Source organism: Engystomops pustulosus, chromosome 8, assembly GCF_040894005.1.
Source record: "Engystomops pustulosus chromosome 8, aEngPut4.maternal, whole genome shotgun sequence".
NCBI classification, from domain to species: Eukaryota; Metazoa; Chordata; class Amphibia; order Anura; family Leptodactylidae; genus Engystomops; species Engystomops pustulosus.
The window spans coordinates 45,304,888-45,332,838 of record NC_092418.1 but is presented as its reverse complement, the minus strand read 5'-3'; the positions used below and the strand labels follow the sequence as shown (position 1 = coordinate 45,332,838).

Below are 27,951 nucleotides of genomic sequence, written 5' to 3'. Positions count from 1 at the left end.
ATACTGTACCCCATATACAGCCCTCCCAGCTTAGTAATACACTGTATCCCATATACAGCCCTCCCAGCTTAGTAGTATACTGTATCCCATATACAGCCCTCCCAGCTTAGTAATATACTGTATCCCATATACAGCCCCCAGCTTAGTAATATACTGTATCCCATATACAGCCCATCAGCTTAGTAATATACTGTATCCCATATACAGCCCCAGCTTAGTAATATACTGTATCCCATATACAGCCCCCAGCTTAGTAATATACTTTATCCCATATATATCCCCCCAGCTTCGTAATATACTGTACCTCATATACAGCCCCCAGCTTAGTAATATACTGTACCCCATGTACAGGGCCGATTCTAGCATATTTGCTGCCTGAGGCGAATATTAAAATGCTGCCCCCCCCCCCCGCTCCCTGTTAAGTAAATGCTGAAAACTTTACTAACAAGTAACAACTAGAGATGAGCGAGCACTAAAATGCTCGAGTGCTCGTTATTCGAGACAAACTTTTCCAGATGCTCGAGTGCTCGTCTCGAATAACGAGCCCCATTGAAGTCAATGGGAGACCCGAGCATTTTTTTAATAAAACTGAACAGTAAAAGAACAGTGCAAAAAAAAAATTCCAGGTGTTTGCAGATGTTTTACTTGTAAGAACACATTGAAATAACACTATTCTTCACTTTGCAGGTGTTCGCGCGTGTCTCCCGCTAAGTTAGGAGATGTGCACGAACATCTGGAATGTGAAGAATAGTGTTATTTCAATGTGTTCTGCACTTAAATGGTCCTGTATTCACTGTTTTTAATGTTTTAATTCTATTCTTCACATTGCAGGTGTGCGCGCGTGTCTCCCGATAGGTTCGGAGATACGCGCGCACAGCTGCAAAGTGAAGAATAGAATTAAAACATTAAAAACAGTGAATACAGGACCATTTAAGTGCAGAACACATTGAAAGAACACTATTCTTCACATTCCAGATGTTCGTGCACATCTCCTAACTTAGCGGGAGACACGCGTGAACACCTGCAAAGTGAAGAATAGTGTTATTTCAATGTGTTCTTACAAGTAAAACATCTGCAAACATGTGTAATATTTTTTTTTTACAATAAAAATACTTTTATTCAATTTAATTGATTAATTTACTGCTCGATCTCGAGACGGCGAGATACTCGTCCGAGTAACGAGCCGGTCCGAGTATGCTAATACTCGACCGAGCAGTATACTCGGACGAGTATACTCGCTCATCTCTAGTAACAACCCTACAGACAGCTCCCTGACACTGTGTGACTGACTACAGGTTCTGAGAGGCATTAGTGGCATCTAGTACCTTATAGATGACAATCTCTTCCATCAGGAGAACTTTATTCCGTGTTCTCCAATCCATGACGTATCACAGGTGAATTCATGGCCAGATATCTTCAGCTCAGTGCAGCATCTCCACCCGGCGTCCCTAAAAATACCACAGTCACTTACAGTATGAAGTGTCCTGGATAACAACACTGTGCTCCTAAATAATATATACCCCTCACAACACAACTGACCGCACGCTACCCCACTTATAAAACATCCCTTCATTATATATATTCTACTGGAATTATAGCATGCACAGCACCAATCAATATACAACACCCCCAATTTATTAATACAGACCCCTAACATTTAGTTTAAATTATGCAAAGTAATCTATTGTATCCTATAACTAATATATCCCACCCTGTTATTATGTTACATGATTTTATATACAGTGCAACCCTGACCAATGTGAATATATAGCACCCCCTAATATACAGCCCCCCAGCTCAGTAATATACTGTATCCCATATACAGCCCCCCAGCTTAGTAATATACTGTATCCCATATACAGCCCCCCAGCAGAGTAATAAACTGTATCCCATATACAGCCCCCCAGCTTAGTAATATACTGTATCCCATATACAGCCCCCCAGCTGTAATATAATATATAGAGCACCCCCCGCCCCAGTTTAAATGTATCTGGCCCCACAAAATATATACAGTACCCCCCCCCCCCAGTATAAAACAATTCTGGCCCCATAATACAATATATACAGTAACCCCCCCCCCCCCAGTATAAAACAATTCTGGCCCCATAATACAATATATACAGTAACCCCCCCCCCAGTATAAAACAGTTCTGGCCCCATAATACAATATATACAGTAACCAAACCCCCCCCCCCCCCAGTATAAAACAATTCTGGCCCCATAATACAATATATACAGTAACCCCCCCCCAGTATAAAACAATTCTGGCCCCATAATGCAATATATACAGTAACCAACCCCCCCCCCCAGTATAAAGCAATTCTTGCCCCATAATACAATATATACAGTAACCCCCCCCCCCCAGTATAAAACAATTCTGGCCCCATAATGCAATATATACAGTAACCAAACCCCCCCCCCCCCAGTATAAAACAATTCTGGCCCCATAATACAATGTATACAGTAACCAACCCCCCCCCCCCCCAGTATAAAACAATTCTGGCCCCATAATACAATATATACAGTAACCAACCCCCCCCCCAGTATAAAATAATTCTGGACCCATACAATATATACAGTAACCAACCCCCCCCCCGCCCCCAGTATAAAACAATTCTGGCCCCATGTAATGTATACCCCCCCCCCCCCACAGTATACATCAATTATGGCCACATATAATGTATACAGTACTCCCCCCCCCCCTCCCACGATAACGACACCTCCCCGCTCCCCCACATAAAATAAATTACAGTACATGAAAAATAATAAAATCACACTCACCTGCAGGCAGCTGCTCCCTCGGCGCGCGGCCTCTCCTGTGAGCCGCGGCTCCGCAGTGACACAGGCGGCGTGACGTCATGACGCCTGTGTCACTGATTAGAACGGAGCGACGCAGCTGCCGGAAAGGCGCTGCTTTGCTCCGCATATGAATCGCGCCTGTGTCTTAAAGAGACAGGCACGATTTATTTACCTGGTGGGCGATTCGGGCGTAATGGACGCCCGAATCGCCCACTTTAGAGCGGCGAATTTCGCCGCCCTTTACAGGGACCCGCATTCATGGCAGATGCATCATGGCAGATGCGGCCCTGCCCATATACAGCCCCCTAGCTTAGTAATATACTGTGTCCCATATACAGCCCCCCCAGCTTTGTAATATACTGTATCCCATATACAGCCCGCCCAGCTTAGTAATATACTCTATCCCATATACAGCCCCCACCAGCTTAGTGATATACTGTACCCCATATACAGCCCCTCAGCTTAGTAATATACTGTACCCCATATACAGCCCCCCAGCTTAGTAATATACTGTATCCCATATACAGCCCCCAAGCTTAGTAATATACTGTATCCCATATACAGCCCATCAGCTTATTAATATAGTGTACCCCATATACAGCCCCCTCCCAGCTTAGTAATATACTGTATCCCATATACTGCTCCCCAGCTTAGTAATATACTGTATCCCATATACACCCTCCCAGCTTAGTAATATACTGTATCCCATATACAGCCCCCAGCTTAGTAATATACTGTATTCCATATACACCCTCCCAGCTTAGTAATATACTGTATCCCATATACTACCCCCAGCTTAGTAATATACTATATCCCATATACTGCCCCCAGCTTAGTAATATACTGTATCCCATATACACCCTCCCAGCTTAGTAATATACTGTATCCCATATACACCCTCCCAGCTTAGTAATATACTGTATCCCATATACACCCTCCCAGCTTAGTAATATACTGTATCCCATATACTACCCCCAGCTTAGTAATATACTGTATCCCATATTCAGCCTCACAACTTAGTAATATACTATATCCCATATACAGCCCTCCCAGCTTAGTAATATACTGTATCCCATATACAGCCCCCCCAGCTTAGTAATATACTGTATCCCATATACAGCTCTCTCAGCTTGGAATATACTGTATCCCATATACAGCCCCCCGCTTAGTAATATACTGTATCCCATATACAGCCCCCCAGCTTAGTAATATACTATATCCCATATACACCCTCCCAGCTTAGTAATATACTATATCCCATATATCCCACCTTCCCAGCTTAGTAATATACTGTACCCCATATACAGCCCTCCCAGCTTAGTAATATACTGTACCCCATATACAGCCCCCAGCTTAGTAATATACTGTATCCCATATACAGCCCCCCAGCTTAGTAATATACTGTATCCCATATACATCCCCCCAGCTTAGTAATATATTATATCCCATATACAGCCCTCCCAGCTTAGTAATATACTGTATCCCATATACAGCCTCCCCAGCTTAGTAATATACTGTATCCCATATACAGCTCTCTCAGCTTGGAATATACTGTATCCCATATACAGCCCCCCCGCTTAGTAATATACTGTATCCCATATACAGCCCTCCCACCTCAGTAATATACTGTATCCCATATACAGCCTCCCAGCTTAGTAATATACTGTATCCCATATACACCCTCCCAGCTTAGTAATATACTATATCCCATATACACCTTCCCAGCTTAGTAATATACTGTACCCCATATACAGCCCCCCAGCTTAGTAATATACTGTACCCCATATACAGCCCCAGCTTAGTAATATACTGTATCCCATATACAGCCCCCAGCTTAGTAATATGCTGCATCCCATATACAGCCCCCAGCTTAGTAATATGCTGTATCCCATATACAGCCCCCCAGCTTAGTAATATGCTGCATCCCATATACAGCCCCCAGCTTAGTAATACACTGTATCCCATATATAGCCCCCACCTTAGTAATATACTGTATCCCATATACAGCCTCCCAGCTTAGTAATATACTGTATCCCATATATAGCCCCCACCTTAGTAATATACTGTATCCCATATACAGCCTCCCAGCTTAGTAATATACTGTATCCCATATATAGCCCCCAGCTTAGTAATGTACTGTATCCCATATACAGCCCCCAGCTTAGTAATATACTGTATCCTATATACAGCCCTCCCAGCTGAAATCTGGCCCCATATAAATATATACAGCCCCCCCCCCCCAGGAAAAAAAAAGAATCTGTCCCCATATAATATATACAGCACCCCCCAGTATAAAATGATTATGACCCCATATACTATATATACAGCAATCCCCCCCAGTATAAAAGGATTATGGTCCAATTTAATATTAATAGCACCCCCCGCACAAGTATAAAACGATTATGGCCCCATATAAAATGCACAGCACCTGCCTCCCAAGTAAAAAACGATTATGCACCATATAAAATACACAGCACCTCCCCCAGTATAAAATGATTATGGCCCCATATAAAATGCACAGCACCCCCCCCATTATAAAACGATTATGGCCCCATATAAAATGCACAGCAATCCCCCCCCCCATTATAAAATGATTATGGCCCCATATAAAATGCACAGCTATATCTCCCCCCCCCCCCCGGATAAAAGGATTATGGTCCCATATAAAATGCACAGCAATACCCCCCCCCCGGATAAAAGGATTATGGCCACATATAATATTAATAGCACCCCCCCCCCACCACCAGTATAAAAGGATTATGGCCCCATATAAAATGCATAGCAATCCCCCCCCCCATTATAAAACGATTATGGCCCCATATAAAATGCACAGCAATCCCCCCCCCCCCCAGGATAAAAGGATTATGGTCCCATATAAAATGCACAGCACCCCCCCCCCCCCAGATAAAAGGATTATGGTCACATATAATATTAATAGCACCCCCCACCACCAGTATAAAAGGATTATGGCCCCATATAAAATGCACAGCATCCCCCCAGGATAAAAGGATTATGGCCCCATATAAAATGCACAGCACCCTTCCCCCCCGGATAAAAGGATTATGGCCCCATATAAAATGCACAGCACCCTTCCCCCCCGGATAAAAGGATTATGGCCCCATATAAAATGCACAGCACCCTTCCCCCCCGGATAAAAGGATTATGGCCCCATATAAAATGCACAGCACCCTTCCCCCCGGATAAAAGGATTATGGCCACATATAAATAGATATATAGAGAAACCTCCCCACCCCTACACAGTTATATTAACTATATAACCCTATATTCACCCCTTATTGGCCACATTTAATTAGTAAGTGGACATAAAAAAATAATAAAACTTATACTTACCTCGAGGCAGGGTGCTCCCTCCTGTCAGCCGCGGCTCTGCTCAGAGACACAGGCGGCGTGATGTCATCATCTGCCTGTGTCTCTGCTATCTGGCTGCTGTCGTCACTCTGCTTATAAATCGTGCCTGAATTTCACCACTTTTTAAAGGGCTCTGCATTCTGCCGCTTCATGGCAGATGCGGCTTTGTCTAGTACCTTATCTAGTACCTTACAGGTGTCAATCTGCTGCACCAGGAAGAGAACTTCATCATGACCTCTCCTGAACATGGTTCATTACTGTTGAATTCATGGCCAGATATCTCTACACTGCGCCCACAAAAATACCACAGTCACATCATAATGACACCTGGAAAACATCACTATGGTCATAAATAATACATATCCCAAACTACACAATATAATAATATTCAATGTATATAGCTTTATGATTTTACATTATATACAGTCCCCACAGTTTAAGTATATACAGGACACCATAGACAGCCCCCCAAGTAATTAAAATCTCCTATAAACAACACCCCCATTTTAATTATATACAGTTTACCATAACAGGCCTTCCCATACATGCCTCCCATATACAATAACCCCAACCTCAGTTAAGTTACATAAAGTAACCCATCAACCCACCAGTTAAATTAATATTCGGCCGCCAATACATATTATTATATTTATCTATATACTATAGTCCCGTAGAGATATACAATTTTTAATAAACTTTATGTATCAATTCTTTACTGTTCTCTAGATCTCTGCTTGCTGTCATTCTATAGAAAGCGTCTATATTTACACTCACCGGCCACTTTATTAGGTACACCTGTCCAACTGCTCGTTAACACTTAATTTCTAATCAGCCAATCACATGGCGGCAACTCAGTGCATTTAGACATGGTCAAGACAATCTCCTGCAATTCAAACCGAGCATCAGTATGGGGAAGAAAGGTGATTTGAGTGCCTTTGAACGTGGGATGGTTGTTGGTGCCAGAAGGGCTGGTCTGAGTATTTCAGAAACTGCTGATCTACTGGGATTTTCACACACAACCATCTCTAGGGTTTACAGAGAATGGTCCGAAAAAGAAAAAACATGCAGTGAGCGGCAGTTCTGTGGGCGAAAATGCCTTGTTGATGCCAGAGGTCAGAGGAGAATGGGCAGACTGGTTCGAGCTGATAGAAAGGCAACAGTGACTCAAATCGCCACCCGTTACAACCAAGGTAGGCAGAAGAGCATCTCTGAATGCACAGTACGTTGAACTTTGAGGCAGATGGGCTACAGCAGCAGAAGACCACACCGGGTGCCACTCCTTTCAGCTAAGAACAGGAAACTGAGGCTACAATTTGCACAAGCTCATTGAAATTGGACAGTAGAAGACTGGAAAAACGTTGCCTGGTCTGATGAGTCTTGATTTCTGCTGCGACATTCGGATGGTAGGGTCAGAATTTGGCGTCAACAACATGGAAGCATGGATCCATCCTGCCTTGTATCAACGGTTCAGGCTGGTGGTGGTGGTGTCATGGTGTGGGGAATATTTTCTTGACACTCTTTGGGCCCCTTGGTACCAATTGAGCATCGTTGCAATGCCACAGCCTACCTGAGTATTGTTGCTGACCATGTCCATCCCTTTATGACCACAATGTACCCAACATCTGATGGCTACTTTCAGCAGGATAATGCGCCATGTCATAAAGCTGGAATCATCTCAGACTGGTTTCTTGAATATGACAATGAGTTCACTGTACTCAAATGGCTTCCACAGTCACCAGATCTCAATCCAATAGAGCATCTTTGGGATGTGGTGGAACGGGAGATTCGCATCATGGATGTGCAGCCGACAAATCTGCGGCAACTGTGTGATGCCATCATGTCAATATGGACCAAAATCTCTTAGGAATGCTTCCAGCACCTTGTTGAATCTATGACACAAAGTATTGAGGCAGTTCTGAAGGCAAAAGGGGGTCCAACCCGTTACTAGCATGGTGTACCTAATAAAGTGGCCGGGGAGTGTACTTCTAGTGGACAGAAATATGGTCCATGGTCACACAGGTGCATAGCTCGTTAGTATCATAGAGAGTAATCAGTCAGAGTCCGAGAAGAGTCCAACAGAAGTGTGTTGCACCAAAAAAAAAGTTGGTACACTCTGTCAGAGGAGTGTAGAGAGCGCCAGATTCCTGAAGAATGAGCACCACAATTCCTGAATCTGGCGCCCCCCTGCACACTACACAGGCAAACTGCACCTAGTACAGAGTGCACTGTTTTTTATAAACGTGGGACACAATGGGGGTCATTTACTAAGGGTCCGATTTGCGTTTTCCCGACGTGTTACCCGAATATTTCCGATTTGCGCCGCTTGTACATGAATTGCCCCGGGTTTTTGGCGCACGCGATCAGATTGTGGCGCATCGGGGCCGGCATGCGCGCGACAGAAATCGGGGGGCGTGGCCGAACGAAAACCCGACGTATTCGGAAAAACCGCCGCATTTAAAAACCGAAAATGTGTCGCTTGGGGAGCGCTCACCTTCACCTTCTATGGGATGGTGCATTCCGGGGCGTTAAGATTATTTTCGGCGCTGCAGCGCCACCTGGTGGACGGCGGAGGAACTACCATCTTAAATCCCAGCCGGACCCGAATCCTGTGCAGAGAACGCGCCGCTGGATCGCGAATGGGCCGGGTAAGTAAATGTGCCCCAATGTAAAGATAAGGCATGGGACTGGATTTTTATTTATTTATATCTATATGCACAAAGCTCCTTGGTAAAGCAAACATAATTTTCTAAATGGTGCGCCAAAGAATTTAGAGACAAATCATATATAATGTAATTGTGTAGTGCACATATAATATAATACAAGACACACATACAAAGTTGTTGCTCCATTCAAAATCATTGCAGGACCTCCTTAATCTCCCTTATGCCTGGGTGTTTTTTACTCCTAGAGCCTGTAGGACAGTGGTGGCGAACCTATGGCACGGGTGCCAGAGGCGGCACTCAGAGCCCTTTTTGTGGGCACCCGGGTCATCACCCCAACACACCAGACAGAACTCAAAGAATCTTCCTACAGTTCCAAGCAACTTAAAATATGCTGCTTTCAGTCATATTTTGATACTTACTGCGCTACTTGGGTCTGTAGGAAGAGGGAGAATGAGTAGACAGGGACAAATTATCTTTGGAGGACCTCCTGCCGGCCCCACGATTCTCTGTGTACATAGGGACACTGGAAATTTTCCATCTTTCTACTGTGTTGCTATCCTTAGGAGGCAAATCTGAAGTTGTTGAACAATAAGTTACCGCTTTAATTTTTGGGTGGCACCTCGTGATAAATAAGGGGTTTTTGGGTTCAGTTTGGGCACTCGGCCACTAAAAGGTTTGCCATAACTGCTGTAGGAGATCATCTAGCCAGCCAAACAAACATGCATTATTGGAAAAAAAGATGTCCTGCTCTAATGCATCTATTTGTCTAATACTGTCTGACAACAGGTCAAAATGACATTGAAGAACAATGCTGGGACCTTGAGCCAGAACTTGTATTTCTCCATCTATAAGAACAATGGACGATAACATCAGAACACTGTCCAAATCAAAGGAATAGAGTTGTGAAGTTATCATCCATTGTACTTGCAATTACAAGTCCTGGCCCAGGGCCCCAGCCTTGTACCTGCACGTCACTGCAGGTCACCACTACATGACTCAATACAGAGTTTCATAGGAAACTGGACGTAATGGGGCTCATTTACTAAGGGTCCGAACGCCGCACTTTCGTCGGGTTTCCCGAATATTTCCGATTTGCGCCAAATTGCCCCAGGATTTTGTTGCATGCGATTGGATTGTGGCGCATCCGCGTTGGCTTTCACACGACAGGAATCGGGGGCGTGGCTGTCGGAAATACTGCAGAATTTAAAAAAGAATTTGTGTTCCAAGGTCAGCACTTACATGCACCGGGACGAAGAGGGTGGACCTCGGCGCAACAGCGACACATGCTGGATATCGGCCGTACGGACCTTAGTGAATCCCGGCACACCTGAATCAGCATCGGACAACGCTCCGCGGGATCGCGACTGGACCGGGTAAGTAAATGTGCCCCACTATCTTGTATCTCCAGAGCGCAGTGATTAAGATGAACATGTTTGCTGTCATTTTCTCTACCCATATTTTTTTTGAGTCATACCTGAATTTGCAGCATTGATATGCCATTGAACAATAACAATTGATTCTAGGTAGATAAAGAGAGAACGGAGGGAGGTGGGGGATGTTTGTTGTCTTCATTTTGTAGGGCAATATTATTATGTGCATGGTACTACTATTTAATTTCCGGTTTGAAGAGGTGAGGTGCCGCTATTTAAGGTGAGTCTGTCCTTTACAGGGCTACCAACCCCTGAGGAAGTCGTCTAGGACGACGATACGCGTGGGGAGCCCGTTACCCCTGCTTTCCTCCCACCTGCCTGCCAGACCACTAGGAGCACTTTAGATACCGTCTTTTTAGGTAATACCCATATAACCCATGCACTTGCACTTTTCATGTGTGGTATATATGTGGGCTATTGCTGATATGGTGTCTGGCAGCCATTAGGGCCTACTTAGGTCTTAGGGATAGACTATTAGGATTTGTTTGCGATCTGGACCTTTGATATTTTGTGATCCCCTATATTCCTTTGGCTGGGAGGTTTTGCTATTCGCCACAGGGCGAACCAACAGGGGTCTTTACTGTGCTGACCTGGACAGTGGTCGCCAGTTGATTATTATGTATATTTCATGTTTTAGATGCTTTTAGATGTTTGTCATATATGTATCCCGTTTTCGCATTTAATAAAGTTGAGTCGATTTTATTATTGTATTATTTTGTATTGACAGAGCTTTTTTGGTGCATACTCTTTCTTTCTCTGTTGTTTAGTAGAGCAATATTATTGTGGCTATAAGATGTTTTGTTTTACCATTGTGTATCTTATTATATTGTTTTTGTATACTTATATTATTGTACTTTAAAAATTAAAAGTGTTGTCAGCTTTAAGCACATTCCAGCAAATAATTGATATTGTTTGAAAAAGTTAAGTTATACATTTTCTGTATCAATTCTTTACGGTTTCCAAGGTCTCTGCTTGCTGGCATAAACACCAGTCCATGGTCATTTGATGTCATACAAGTGCGCGGCTTGTTATCGCACACAGTGTATTCAAAGCTGTGTGATGCTAACGAGCCATCACATGACCATGGACCGTTGTTTATCTACAGAAAGTACACATAGAAGCTTCCTATAGAAATACAGCAAGCAGAGATATAGACAACAGTGAGGAATTAATACAGAAAGTATATTGGAAGATTAAATAACGTTTTAATTAACAAACAATATTACTTATTTCCTGTAGACCTCTTTGTGGGGGGGTGTATGGTAAGAGCTCAACAGCTGACACCCGTCTGTTACTGCCGCGGTCAGTGCTGGCACCGATTGCGGCAGTTAACCTGTTAAATGCCGTGGTCGAGTTTGACCATTTCAAGGGCACCGCCATCCATGGCAGCCTACAGTCTCAATGAGAATTGTTGGCTTGCTATGTGTAATGATTTCTAATAGCCGGCAGATGGCAGGTTATCAGAGATCACAAGTATTATTGCTATATACTGCAATACAGTGGTATTGCAGTATATAATATTTGTGATCAGATCCTGCAGGGTTAAAGTAGCCTGGAGGGTCTAAAATAATCCAAACGAAGTACACGAGGTATGGTCAGCTCACCTGGGACGTGTTCGACACAAGGATGGCAATCCCGAGCACGGCTACCTCCAGCTTCCGTGGAGCAATCAATGCAAGTCCAAAACACCGGCTCAAGGGAAAAAGCGCTTCACTCCATGTATGTAGTAAAATATAAATTCTTTATTCCAATCTTCATGATATCGTACAAAAAATGTAAAAACCATGGACACACAAAAGGCACTGAGTCAAGACGTACAAGCCTACGCGTTTCGGATGAACACTACATCCTTATTCATGGCTAACAGAAACCGCAATGATCCTAGACTTATATTGTTGCTCGTTAGGTTGTCAGCTGGTGATCAGCCAATGACATTCGAGCCACATCTAACCAATACGTTCTCTAACAATTTAGGAAACAAAGCAAGTAACAATAAAACAAGAAATAATGTATTGTATAAAAAATGTCAGATAAAATGAGAACATGCAATACTTTTATATAGATATACATAATTACCAAGTGGTACTATATTATTTTTTATAGCTGGCATATAACGTCTAGTCGTTTATTTAACCCCTTAGGGGTCCGGGTTTCCAAACAGAAAATCCAATAGGTCTCTCTATTGAACATTTTTTTCTTTCGGTCCCCTCCTCGTATTGGGTTAAAAATCCTCTCAATTCCCATACAGGAGAATGATTTACAATCCCCACCATGGATCAACTGAAAATGTCTCGAGGCCATAGAAATGTTAACTGCATCTGCATTTTTTGCATCCGAGAGATGTCTCCTAATGCGGTTTTTGAGGGGGCCACTAGTACAGCCGACATACTGGAGCTTGCAACTTTCGCAAGTGATTAAATAAACCACATAGGATGTGTTACAATTAATGTAACTCGCTATAGTATGTCGTTGTTCTATATGAGTAGATTGGAAACATTTTTGTGGAACCGCATGGTTGCAACATAAACATCGATTATGTCCGCACTTAAAAAAACCCTTTGTCGATAACCACGTATTTTTGTGAGGGGGTAGTGAGGAGTATAAACTAGGTGACAATATGTTGCCTAGTGTTGGGGCTTTCCTGGATACGAACTTGACTTTGTTTGCTAAAGAGCCAGAGATGGTGCTATCCGTGTGTAACAATGGTAAGAATTTTTTAATAATACGTACCACATCATAATATTGTTCACTGTAGGATGTGGAGAAAGTCACTGTGCCTAAAGAGTTATCTGTATTGGAAGTTGTTCTACGACTCTTATCCTTAATGAGATCGACCCTAGGTATCTTGTCCACTATATTGGTAGCTCTATTTAACATCCATGTAGGGTAGCTTCTCCGGCTCAAGCCTCTATGTATTTTCTGATTGACAGTGTCAAATTCTTGGGGATGAGGGCAGTTACGCTTGAGTCGGATAAGCTCACCCACCGGGACATTTTTAATTACATGTGTCGGATGACACGACGTGGCATCTAAGATAGAATTCACTGCTGTAGGTTTGATATATGGAGAAATATGGACAGTGTGGTTTGCTGTCAAGGATAAATCCAGAAAATGCATGGTATGTAAATGTGAGCAGGATGTAAATTTGAGATTCATGTCATTGCTCCCCAAATATTGAACAAATTCCTTCTCCTCAACCTCGGTCCCCTCCCATATCAAGAGCAGGTCGTCGATGTAACGGCCATACCACTTGATATGGGAGAGGAACGGGTTATCAGAGGAAAAAAGAAAATTTTCCTCCCATACAGCCATGTAGATATTGGCCATGGAGGGCGAACATTTGCCCCCCATGGCCACACCGCACCGCTGCAGGAAGAAAATACCATCAAAAGAAAAATTATTTTTCGACAGCAAAAATTCCATTGATAAATAAATGAATTCCTTCACTGAATCATCATATTTACTGTAAGTGGTCAAAAAATAAGTGAGGCATTTTAAGGCAACGCTATGAACAAGTGAGGGATACAAGCCCACAACATCACACGACAACCACCGGTATGTCTTCTTCCATTTAAAACCATCTAATAAGGACACCACATGTTTTGTGTCTCGAATGTATCCTGGAAGAGACTTTACCAATGGTTGAAGATGATGGTCAACCCATTCACTGAGTTTTTCCGTAAGTGACCCTATTCCAGAAACTATAGGTCTCAAGGGGGGCGGGAAAGTACCCTTATGGATTTTAGGGAGAGAATGATATATCGGTATAACCGGATTTTCAACATAAATATACTCACCAATTTTTTCACTTATAGCCCCCATATAGATACCTTGCTGTACTAAATTTTTTAAACATGTTTGAAAAATTTTTGTTGGGTCAGACATGAGCTCCCTATAAACTGCAGTATCACGTAACATGCATAAATTAAGTTCTCTATATAGACCTCCATCCAAAAGAACTACCGCACCACCTTTATCCGCCTGGCGGACAATTAAATCATTATTGTTTTTTAATTCTTGAATAGCTTTTCTTTGGTGGGCAGTAAGGTTACCTCTGGATGAATGTTCCCTTTTTGAGATATCCTTATTTAGTGCGACCAATTCCTGCTCGACCCGATCCTGGAACGTGTCCAAAATGGCTGGGCGCGACTGTATCGGGTAGAACGAGGAATTGCGCATCTTAAAGCTGTCATTAAGATTAACACATTCATGATTCTCAGATTCATATGATAATTGTCTGCACATTGAGGTCTAAAATAATGGTAAATTAAAAAAAAAAAAATTAAAAAAGTAAAAGTTTAAATCACCCCCTCCCCTGATAGGTACCTTGGCGTCCCAAAATGCCTGTTCTATCAAAATATAAAAATGATTATTCATGGAAAATAGCACCAAATGTCTGAATCCCCGTCCCCCCCATTTTTCCATCCATGAATATTTGAATAAAATATGATCAAACAGTCATATAGGTCCCAAATTGATATAAATTAATATGCCAGCTCATACCGCGCAAAAAAAAAAAAATCTTACATATGAGGTCCATACACCAAAGTGTGAAAAGGTTATTGGCCTCAGAATTTGGCAATTGGGAAATTATTTTTTATGTACAAAAGATTTGAATGTTTTAAAATCTATTAAAATCTAAACTGTAGCTACCCGTAGAATAAAGAGCATTCTTGGAGCACAGAATAAAACCCATAATAACGGAGCCCATAAGAAAACGGGCCAAATGTGTTTTTTGTTAATTTCACTGCAATTGGAATTTTTTTCCAGCTTTCCGGTACATGGCATGGAATATTGAATGATGCTCCTAAAATGTACAATTTGTCCCGCAGATAAGAAGCCACAACACATCTCTGTAAACCTAAAAATAAAAAAGTTATTGCTTTTGGAACAAAGGGAGTAAATATAGTGCACTCTTGGAATAAAGTATTCGGACTATAAGGCGCAGGGTCCGGGGGCGTGGCGGAGGTCCGGGGGCGGAGCGGAGACCCGACGGGACTAGACGCGACGCCGAGACGAGACACGGAACGCGGGGAAGGTGAGCGGGGAAAGTGGAGAATGGCATACTTACATAGGTCCCCGCTACCGGAGACAGCAGATCTCTAGCGGGAACTGCAGACCGACGCGGCAGAAGTTGTTCGTGCCGCGTGGTCTGCAGTTCCCACTGGAGATCTGCTGTCTCCGGTAGCAGGGACCTATGTAAGTAGGGTCCGCTGCCCTCCTATAGGGCGCACCGGACTATAAGGCGCACTTTGGATTTCCAAGGAAATCCAAGGCTTTTATGTGCGCCTTATAGTCCGGAAAATACGGTACAGTATTTTTTGGACTATAAGGCGCACCGGAGTATAAGGCACACCATCAATAAATGCCTGCTAAAATGTCTAGGTTCATATATAAGGCGCACTGGACTATAAGGCGCACCTTTGATTTCTGAGAAAATCAAAGGATTTTTTGTGCGCCGTATAGTCCGAAAAATACGGTATGTATGTGAAGGTTTTAAAAAACCCATAGGTTCACTATACTGGTGGAGCTGAATTCTTATATATACTTATATATAGTGTGTAATCAATTGCTTGCAATCGTGCTACCAAATACAAAAAATATAAAAAGGTAAAAATTGGGTCTTCATAGCAATGATTTAACATATTGAGATCACATAACTATGGACACGTTTCTTTTTACTGAAAATAGATATTGAAGTTTCTTATGGAAATAACAGCAAGCAGAGATCTAGAAAACCAGGAGGAATTAATACAAAAAGTATATTGAAAAATTGTAACTTTTCATCACAAAAACAATAACATTTATTTGCTGAAATGGGAACACCCCTTTAAAGAATCTGTCTCTTTCTGGACCAATGAGAGGACTCTGGGTGGAGATTTCTCATGAGAATGAGTCATTGTTATTTTACTGATGTAGATATAAGCTTATTATTCTAATAAACTAGAGTCACTCTTAGTGTGTCCGATTCCGTGAGTACTCGTTTCACCCCATACGCTTACATTTGGAACTATATAGACATCAAAGGCATAGTGGATCAACATGATGAACTTGTTTGCTGTATTAATCATCTGGAGCAAAATTATTTTGGGTATGTGTTTTTTTGTATTTTGCCACTGTACATGTGGATTATTATATTGTTTTCAACCTTCACAGCCCTATGCCATTTTTAACTTTGTGTGACTTCAATGGGTAGTGCTGCTGAATAGATAACTCTACAGAGTGGGGTTTGTTTTTGACCAATAGAATATAAGTTTAAAAGTTATGAATTACCCTTGAACCATTAACCCTTACAGCCCTTTTTCGTTTTTGTGTTTCTGTTTTTTACTCCCCTCATTCCAAAAGAAGTAACTTTTTATATTTTTACGTTTACAGAGATGTGTGAGGGCTTTTTATTTGCACGACAAAATGTACTTTTTAGTGGCTCCATTTAATATTCCATGCAATGTACTGGAAAGCTTGAAAAAAATTCCAAGTGCAGTGAAATTGACAAAAAAATGTGTGGCATATTCTTCTGGACTTTGTTTTTACAGATTTTATTTTGCGCTCCAAATGACCCTTTCTCTTTATTCTTTGGGTTGGTACGATCACATCAAATTTATTTAGATTTTATTAGGTTTTAATAGATTTGAAAAAGTAAAAATCTTTTGTACATAAAAAATATTTTCAATTTTGCCAAATTCTAAGGCCAATAACTTTTTAACACTTTGGTGTATGTAAGGTGTCATTTTTTGCAGTATGTATTGGCATATTACGGTAATTTATATAAATTTGGGACCTATACGACTGTTTGATAAATTTTTATTCAAAAATTCATTGATGGAAAAATGGGGAAAAAGTGTCGATTCGGACATTTGGGCGCTATTTTCCATTATGGTGTACACACCCGGGAATGATCTTTTTTATATTTTGATAGAATGGCCATTTTGGACTTGGTGATACCTAACATTTTTACATTAATTTAAATTTTGTTAAAAAATTTTTGACCATTATTTCAGACCCTCCTGGGCACTTTAACTTAAAAGGTAAGTTAGGTGCTGAGGCCGGTGCCAGCACTGACCGCACCAGTAATAGGCAGGTGTCAGCTATATTATACAGACGACACCTGCTGTGTATTCTCCATACACCCCCGTTATGCTATATTACGCCCTGGGGGGGGGGGGGAATTGGATTTATTAAGAAGCTACAACAACTTCTGCACATCATGGACTTTTATTGACTTTCCAGGTCTTTCTCAGACACCAAACACCACAATATCTTTGACTGCAACCGAGCTCGCTCTTGTCAAAGACATTTGGGCCAAGGTTACTCCTCAAGCTAACGAACTGGGTGCTGAGATGTTGGAAAGGTAATTAGCATTTCTCTGTTTCTACTGCTGCGGTTTTAGATTTTACATGGAAATAAGACACCCCAAATGCATCACACTAGGGACTACTTTTTGAGACATGTAAGACAATTTATTTGGAGGCAGAGGCCTTCTCTACTATTGGCTATCTTATGTTTTAGGATTGTTAGGAGCCAAATAAATAGTAACTATTTTACAATTTCCGCAGATTTTGAATCAATAATCTGTCCTATTGCAATTATGGACTCCACAATATGAACAGCAGTAGGGTATGCATGATGGATAATAAAAACTTCTAAAGCAGGGGTCAGGAACCTTTTTGGCTGGAAGAGCCATAAGCACCACATATTTTAAAATATAATTCAGCGAGCCGTACAATATGTTTAAAGGGCCACTGGCAGAACAATCGCTCCAGCAGTCATTAGTACAGCAAGGAGTGTTCCTCCCTGCTGTACTAAGCCACAAGTGGACCGAAACAATGGTAATTTGCTGTAAAATAAAAAATAGATAATTTATATTCGGTACATCCAGTCATACATCTACCTACAGCCAGCCGCCAACCTCCCAGTAATACATCTACCTACAGCCACCAACCCCCCAGCAATACATCTACATACAGCTGCCAACCCCCAAATAATACATCTTCATACAGCCCTCAGCCCCCCAGTAATACATCTACTTACAGCCGCCTCACAACCAATAATACATCTACCTACAGCCGCCAACCCCCCAGTAATACAGTTACCTAAAGCCGCCAACCCCCCAGTAATACATCTACATACAGCCGCCAGGGGTACCACTAGGTCAAAAGATCTGGAGATCATGCCCCGGATCTTTTGGGTGGAGCCCCGAATCTCCCCGGGTCAGCAGGACATCTTCCCCGCTGCCCGGGCATCCTCTCCTCTCTCATAAAGATCCATGTCCTCAGGACACAGATCGTAATGAGAATGTGTGCACTCACTGCTTTCCCCTGCAAGTCCTAGCCTCTGGGAGAAATTAGAATTATACTCCCGGAGGATGCAAAACCTGTGATAATGTCATGAACACATGACTGGCAGAGGAAAGTGATGCAGCTGCATGTGTGAGGTGAGGAGGAAACATAAAAGCAGCTAAGGGGGGAGAACATGGGGGTAACCGTGTGGGCATATTACTTACTGGGGGGCTGCATGGGGCACATTACTCACTGGGGGAGGGGGCTGTGTGGGGCACATTGCTCACTGGGGGGCTGTGTGGGGCACATTATTTACTTGGGGGGCTGTGTGGGGCACATTACTTACTGTGGGGAGTCTGTGTGGAGCACATTTCTTAGGGCGCATTTACACGTGGCACTAGGACAGGCCTCGTGTTGATCCAGTGAAACACATGTGATCGGTAACAAGCACCTGGTTTTGTTTAAATGCAAGGCAAACGTGTAAATGCAGCCTTACAGTATTTGGGGGAAATTGTTAGGGGCAGCACCAGGATAACACTGTCAGGGAACCAAGATGTAGGGACAATGAGGAATATAAGATGTGGTGATGCGTAATGGAGAAGATGGAGGACATGTCACCTGCAGTAGGGATTTCTCATGTGGTTTCTGTGGCTATATATACCCTCAGTAAAGTTGTTATTGGCACAACCACATGTGAGGGGGTCATGTACAGAAGGGGGTATTACTTAAAGTGTTATACACATGCATTGGGGCCCGAGGCCCGGATCTTTTGCCACCTCAGCAATGTCCCTGACAGCCGCCAACACCCCAGTAATACATCTACATACAGCCGCCAACCCCACAGTAATACATCTACATACAGTAACATCAATCACCTCCCCTTGCCGAGTAACATAACCCCCCCCTGCCTACCAAGTAACATCACCCCAACGCCCAGTAACATCAATCACCACCCTTACCAATTAACATCACCCCCTGCCCAGTAAAATCACCCCCGACCAAGTAACATCACCCCCCAGTAACATCAATCATCCCCCCTGCCCAGTAACATCAGCCCCTGCCCAGTAACATCACCCCCTAACAAGCAACATCACCCCCTGCCCAGCAACATCAGCCCTCCGCCCAGTAACATCAACTCATACCAAGTAACATCACCCCCCCCAGTAACAATCAATCAACCCCCCTGCCCCGCTCTGGCCAAAAACATTACCCCCCTACCAAGTAACATCACGCCCTGCCCAGTACCATTAATCACCCCCCTGCCGAGTAACACTCCCCTGCACAGTAACATCACTCCCCGCCCACTAACAAGCCCCCCAGCGCTGACTACTAGCAACAACATCCCTGCGCTGAGTAGCAACACCCACCCTCCTACACAGCAATATATACATACAGAACTTATGAAGGAAAATAACATTGTACTCACCGTTGCGCATTCCCCAACGAGGGGCTGCCTCCTTCTCTTCTCCCGCGTTGTCTGTGCGTTATCGCAGACAGTAGTGCGCCGGACGTCGGCTTCCTAATGCATGCGGCGCATTGACGTTTCACACTGTGCCACAAGCGCCAGGACACCGACATCCTCCTCGCTACCGCGGGCTATTGAAGAGTTCCCTGCTCTGCCTCAGAGTAAAGAAAACCGTCAGATAGCCAGCGTTGGTGATTTAGTGCAAATCGGGCGGCCATACGCCCCCCCTCTTTTATCTGGCCCTGAATTAGGAGCCCTGTCTGTGAGCCAGATGCGCCCATCAACAGAGCCACATCTGGCTTGTGAGCCATAGTTTCCAGACCCCTGTTTTTAATTATTCATGATTCATTCCTTGTCTATTCTGTATTAGATGCTGATGGCAATCTCTGGCTTTATGCACATTTTATCTTTTGGATTGTAGAATTATGTTTACACTTTATGTTAGCTCAAGCAGCATAACACATACTGAGAGCTCCTAAATCAATTATCATATACAACTACAGAGATGATTAAATATGCATTAAAAGTTACAGTACCCAAGTGCTGGGCATACATTTGCCAAAATACAATAAGACAATGCACTGACCAACAGGAATATGAATATATAAAATAAATAAACAGATACGTCTTACCACTTCTGGCGGTTCAGTGCATGAAAGGGTGGGTAGTCCAGGATGATACCTGCAGGATATCAGGTGTACGGCAGACTGTAGTCACACTAAAAGTTGGTATATATGGCTACCTGCCCGTAATATCCACAGATAGACTTCCGCCCTTACAAGGGCAGTACTATGTACTTGCCCCTGAATAGACCCCGTATCCCCCCGCTCAGACGCGTTTCTTCCTAAGGCCGGGTTTTTCAGAGGGTCACCAAACAAAAGGATGCAAAAAACTAGAATGATGAGATCTTCAAAAATGTATGACTCATCATGGGGTATACATGTATACAGGGTGGGTCCCTCACCCTTAAGGTGTATCTAGTGTCGGACAATGCACCTCGGGGATCGCGACAGGACCTGGTAAGTAAATGTGCCCCGTAATGTCAGGAGAGGTACAGCTTAATACAGCTTAATATGCACAGATACATCAGTCTAAATACATATTGCGCAACCCTGTGTTTTGTATGAATATAATCAAAAATAAAAGTGCTAGTGCAAAATCATATGTGGAATGATGACAGTATTCATTAAAGTCTACCCTAAGGTGCATCAATAATTTTACCTGAAATAAGGTATCCCACGTATGCCCAGGTGGCTGACACCCCGACACGCGTTTCGGCACGCTGCCTTCGTCAACTTTTTGTGCATATATAATAAACTCTGTAGTTTTATATGATAATTAATTAAGGAGCTCTCAGTATGTGTTATGCTGCTTTGGTTATTGTAGAATGAGAGCACTAAGGTGAAATCCGGACCCTTATTCAACCACAGTGTGTGGTACTCTGTTTCTTGCTTTCCACGTTTATGTTAGCTCAAATTAAAAAATGTTTAAAAATATAATTCCTCTCACTCATAATGTACATTGTGGATGTGATGTGGGAAATCTTTGTATAGAACAGTTCTAATATTTCTTTTGCCAAAATCTTATCACAACCTGATTATTTTTATTTTAGGTGGTTTCTGTCTTTTCCTGAGAGTAAGGGCTTTTTTGCCCGCTTTGACTTGTCTCATGGATCTAATGACCTTCTCATCGAGGGTGGCAAGATCTTGAATGCTTTTGGAAATGCAATCAATTATGTGGATGACCCTGCAGGCTTGCGGGACGCCATTAGGGACCTCCGTGCCTACAACCTGGAACTCATCCCAGAAAACTTTCCTGTAAGGAATAAGAGATGTTATTACATATATTTATTACTCTGTCTTTTATGTCATATTTTGTCAACCATGGTATCGCCTCTCAATAGTATAATAATTTATCTAGTATTAGATTATATTCATAGCTAAAGCTTGCTCTTTTACAGAGAACTGTAATTTGAGACTCATTGAGGCTCATTCACAGGAACGTAATGGGAACCGATATCCAACTACAAATATTGATCCCCATTAATACCTAAGGTGCCCAATCACGGTGTGGTGAGCACATGTTGTCTTACCTCACTGTGACTGTGCATGGTGAAATATAGGACATGACATATATTTATATTTCACCGTGTTACGGCGCCGGCCCTGTACTCCTCTAAGGACAGTGGAGGGGTAAGCAGTGCTCATCACTCCTCCTCTCCAGCGCCCTGACGTGTGCTTGTGTGAATGTACCCATACTCCCCTAACAATCTAACTAAAAACATTTATTTATTATTACTATTTTTGACGATATATGGATACACGTTATATACGGTATATGTATAACCAAATACTTTCTTCTATTTTTTGCAGGTGTTGTCCCACATCATTCAGGTCGTCTTGGCTTTTCACTTCCCAGATGACTTCACTATTGAAGCTCAGGCTGCTGTGGAAAAATTCCTTTCTGAAGTCTCCGATTTCCTGATCTCCGATCACAGATCAATGCATCAAGGATAGGAGACTACATCAGTACCTGCAGCAATCCATCTTGCGTAAATTTTAAATTAACTGAGAACACAAGTTTGTTGTCAAATCTGTAGCCAAATGCTCAAATTCAGCTGCAATATAATTTTACTAGCTTGTGTTTTTGCTGCAGTCTCTGGCCATCTACTATATGTATCAGATATCCATCAAAATAAATCTGGTGTAATCGTTAACAAAAGTACATTCTTTTTGGTCTTTACGCACTGAAAATGTATTGTACTTCATTGCTTATTAAAGTAATAAAAACACACCAAGGGGAAGTCGTATCAAAGATTTTTGGCCCATTTCTCATATGTACTTTACATTCTAAAAAGAATTATTTTTCTTCAGCATCTACCACTTGAACACAAAGGGTGCTGGGTATAGGGCAGTGATGGCGAACCTTTTTGAGGCCGAGTGCCCAAACTACAACAAAAACCCGCTTATTTATCGCAAAGTGCCAGCACAGAAATTTAATTTGTGATTTATACTCCCTTCTCTGTCACAGTTTTCATTGATACAAGCACCCTGAGGGACCAATAAAGCAGAAAATAGTCCCAGGTACAGCGGTCACTTTAAAATAGCTCAGTGCACAGCAAGTCCTGGGCTGTCTGGGACTTCAGGAAGATGCCTGCAGTTATCTCTGGTGATGGCCTGAGTGCCCACAGAAAGGGCTCTGAGTGCCACCTCTGGCACCAGTGCCATAGGTTAGCCATCACTGGTATAGGGGGTCGGGGGAAATACAATGGGGATAATTTATTTAGACCTGCACTTTGAGGAATGGGCTTAATAATTGGTGCCACTGGTGCAAGACACCACAATTATTAAGAGGCTGTGCTGGCATGCTGGCATGCAAAGGACAATATCACTAATAATACCACTTTACAAAGCCCAAATAATATCAGTAATCCATGTCTACAACCATTACATACAGATAAATAACATCATACTGATTGAAAACCTTTAACCCCTAGGCGCACCAGAACGTTATACTACGTCCCTGCGGCTATTAGTATAACGTCCAGCTATCTATCACAGCTGATAGTGGGATCTCGGTTGTTAACCCCTTACACGCGGTCAAGCATATTTGGTATCCCTACGTCTGTGACAATCTGCATAATAAAACAGAATTGTTATTGGACCCGCAAAGTGAACCCCGTAAAAAACAACCTAAAAAAACTCTCCGAAAAAAAGATGATTTTTAACTAATACCCTTTAAAAAAATGCTCTAAAAAGTGATTTAAAAAAGTTACGCACTCTAAAATAAGACCACAATTAGAACAATCCTTCTCTCAAAAAATAAGCCCCTAACCAGATTTGTAAGTCGAAAAATAAAAAAGGCATGCATATGAAAGTCGGTGATGCTAAAATTGACATTTTTGCCAAATTACTTTTTTATTCAGTAAAATTTTTTTTTTTAAAAAACTATATAAATGAGATCTTTTCGTAATCGTGGAGACCCATATAATAAAAATAATATACTATTTTTATGGTATGGTAAACGGTCGGAAAAAAAGTTCCTAAAAATTGATGATTTTCATTTCCTCCACCAACAAAGAGTTAATAAAATCTCACCAATTAGCTATAGATGCCCCAAAATTATGTACCAGAAAAGTGCATCTCATGTGGCAAAAAAATAAGCCCCTATAGGTCCACAATAAAAAAAACAAAAAAAGTTAAAGTTTGTACAATGTGACATAGAAAATCTGATCTGCATGGCGTATCACACTTTGTGGAGCCTTTTTTCATTTAATCCATTACAAATGTTTAATTTTCCACCCAAAATGAGTGTATTGTCAAAAAATATTACAATTTGTAGACCACCCCTCCATTTTGTTTTAACCCCTATAAAACACCTAAAGGGTTAACAAACTTCTTAAAAGTGGTTTTTCATACGTTGAGGGGTGTATTTTCCATAATGGGGTAATTTACCAGACTCGCTATTATTTAGGCCTCTCACAGTCAATTAAAAGTTGAGCTGGTCCATCTAAATATTAGTTTTGGTGATTTTCCCAAAAATTTGAAAAATGGCACCCAAATTCTGAGCCTCATAACATTCTAGTAAAATATGTGGAATCTTAAAAAACCATCCAACATAAAGCAGACATTCGGGAAATGTAAGGTGTGAATTTATTTGGGTGCTTTGACTATCTGCATCAAAAGTAGAGAATTTAGAACTTTGAAAATAAAGAATTTTTCAAAATTTTTTCCAAATTTAGTTTTTTTTCATAACTAAACACAAAAGATATCATCCAAATTTTTAAACTAATTTGAAGTACAAAGTGTCACGAGAAAACAATCTCAAAATCCCCTGGATATCTTATATTGTCCCACAGCTATAACCACTTATAGTGACACAGGGCAGATTTGAAAAATGGGGCCAAGTCCTTAAGGCTAAAAGAGGTTGAGTCCCGCGGGGGTTAAGGACATTGATCACCAGGATGAAGGATTGTAAACCAAGCACACTGACATACTGGTGTGTGCACCCTCTGGCAGGATCCGCTCTTATTTAAGCTTCCTATGCCCTCTGTATAGCCGGTAAGTCTTTGCTGCATATTGCAGCTGCATATGGCGCCAGTGCTTCAAAGAAAATGGTGCCGCATGGGCCCGTGACGTCATCGGGGAGCTGTGATCGGTCGCCATGACAGCCTTGGGTCTTCAGACCTCTTTTAACCCATTCATTAGAATGTTTGATTTGCACATTTAAATCAATGAGGTGGAAAATCCCCATATACAGGCAGTCCCCGGGTTACATACAAGATAGGGTCTGTAGGTTTGTTCTTAAGTTGAGTTTGTATGTAAGTCAGAACTGTATATTTTATTATTGTAATCCCAGCCATAACTTTTTTGGTCTCTGTGACAATTGGATTTTAAAAATGTTGGGTTGTCATAAGAATCAATATTAACACTAAAGCTTCATTACAGACATCTGTGATAACTGTTACAGCTGATTATTGTAGCCTAGGACTGAAGTACAATAAATTACCAATACCCAGAGGTCGGTTTGTAACTAGAGGTCGTATGTAAGTCGAGTGTTCTTAAGTAGGGGACCGCCTGTACTGCCATACTGTAGTATGGCAGTATATGGTAGGATCGATCAAACAACCTAGGCTTATAGTATTGTAAAAAAAAATATATATATAAAAAAACCTAAAAATTCAAATTACCCCCTTTTCCCTAGAACTGATATGAATATAATAAACTGTCAAATTCATAAACACATTAGGTATCACCGACTCGATATGCCCGATATATCAAAATATAATAACGTTTTTTCACTACGTTTAGTCCTGTAAAATAAAATAATGCCCAAAGTCGAAAATGGCACTTTTTGCCATTTAGGAAAAAAAAAATTCAATTAAAAAGTTATCAAAAGTCCTAAAAATGAAAGCATTGAAAACGTCATCAAAAGTTGCACAAAATGACACCATCAACAGCTCTGTACACCGAAGTATGAAAAAGTTATTAGGCTAGAAGATGGCAAAATCAAAAATAATTTTTGTACAGGAGGTTTTCATTTTTGTAAATGTATGAAAACATTATAAAACCTATACAAATTTGGTATCCCCTTAATCGTACCGACCCAAAGAATACAGTAGACATGTCATTTGGGGTGCACAGTGAAAGCCGTAAAATCCAAACCCACAAGAAAACAGCCAATTACTTTTTTTTTTTTACCATTTTCACTGCATTTGGCATAAAAAGCTAAGAAAAGCAGATCCTGCCAGAGGGGGCACATAGCAGTATGGTTTAATATGTGCTTGGTTTACAATCCTTGATCCTGGTGGAAGACATACCTGTATACCACCTATTGGTTAAGGATGTAATTGGCAATATATAATAATATTTTTATATTATTTGTGCAATACAGTGAACCAGCAAGAAAAAAAAATCCTAAACTAGAATTGATTACCATATATACTCGTGTATAAGCCGAGTTTTTCAGCACAAATTGCGCTGAAAATCCTCAACTCGGCTTCTACACGAGTCAATACAGCAAAAAGAATACTTAAAAAAAAACAACTTATATACTCACCCTCCGGTGGCCCCGATGTGCAGCCCTGCTCCCCCGATGCGCAGCGTGGCCCCCCGATGTCAGCGCGGGTCCTCTTCTGTCTTCTGTCTACCGTATTTGGTTACATCCTGCTGGGCGCCGCCATGTTTTTCTCCCGGGCCGGCGCATAGTATGACGTCAGCAGTGGCCGCGTCATACTATGCGCCTGTCGGCCGGGAAGACCATGGCGGCGCCCAGCAGGATGTTGACAGAAGACAGAAGATGGGTGCGGAGGCCAGAAGAGGACCCGCGCAGACATCGGGGAAGCAGCGCTGCGCTTCGGGGCCACCGGAGGGTGAGTATATAAGTTGTTTTTTTTGTAGTGCTCGGCTGGCTGTATACTACTGGGGACAGGCTGGGCTCGCTGTATACTACTGGGGCAGGCTGGGCTGGCTGTATACTACTGCGGGTAGCCTGGGCTGGCTGTATAATTGTTTGGGGGCAAGCTGGGCTGGCTGTATACTAGTTGGAGCAGGCTGGGCTGGCTGTATACTACTGGGGGCAGGCTGGGCTGGCTGTATACCACTGGGGGCAGGATGGGCTGGCTGTATACTACAGGGGACTTGCTGGCTATATTCTACTGGGGACTTGCTGGCTATATACTGGGGGGGTCTGTGATCAATGCATTTCCCACCCTCGGCTTATACTCGAGTCAATAGGTTTACCCAGCTTTTGGTGGTAAAATTAGGGTTCTCGGCTTATACTCGGGTCGGCTTATACTCGAGTGTATATGGTATTTTATTTTCCTCCACCTTGAAAAAGTTCATAAAATCTCTTCAATAAATCTATCTGTATAGTGAATCTCCTTCCGCTAAAAATAAGTTCACTTTATCCAAATATTTTAAATTCTGCGCTGAATTGCGAGCCTTCCCTTTAATGTCCTGTTGTGTGACCATCCAGCAAATTTACTACCACATATGGGGTTTTGACATACTCTGGGGTTCACCCTTTATGGTGCATTTAGTAAATTAATCCATTGTGAATTGTAATTTTTTGAGGCAAAATGAAAACATTTTCCTAGAAAATGACAATTACTAGATTGCATCTCCATTTGGTTTTAACCCTTGTGAAACACGTAATACTTCCTAAAAGTTGTTTTCCATACAATGAGGGCTGCAGTTTCTATAATGGGGTAATATATGGAGTGTGACTATTATTTTGGCATCTAAAAACACTTGAAAGCTGAGCAGGTCCCAGTAATTCCTATACAGCATGGACATGCCTTTTATGTCTAGCAACTGCACCCCCATCATTCTTATGTAGCACAAACCCTACCTCATCAATTCACATAAGATGAATATAATATATTTCATATACTTTACAGCATCACCCTTGATTGATGAATATATCTTACAGCTCCTCCCTCAATAATA

At 42.0% G+C, this 27,951-nt stretch overlaps 1 protein-coding gene across 1 annotated transcript; it reads left to right on the top strand.

The window, feature by feature from the left end:
• Window positions 1–16,213: 16,213 nt before the first annotated feature.
• Window positions 16,214–22,705, top strand: LOC140076216 (hemoglobin subunit alpha-3-like). Its single transcript, XM_072122727.1, has 4 exons — window positions 16,214–16,352; window positions 17,489–17,609; window positions 21,615–21,819; window positions 22,375–22,705. The coding sequence occupies exons 1-4, from the start codon at window positions 16,304–16,306 to the stop codon at window positions 22,516–22,518; spliced, it is 519 nt and encodes a 172-aa protein (XP_071978828.1). The 5' UTR covers window positions 16,214–16,303; the 3' UTR covers window positions 22,519–22,705.
• The last annotated feature ends 5,246 nt before the right edge of the window (window positions 22,706–27,951 follow it).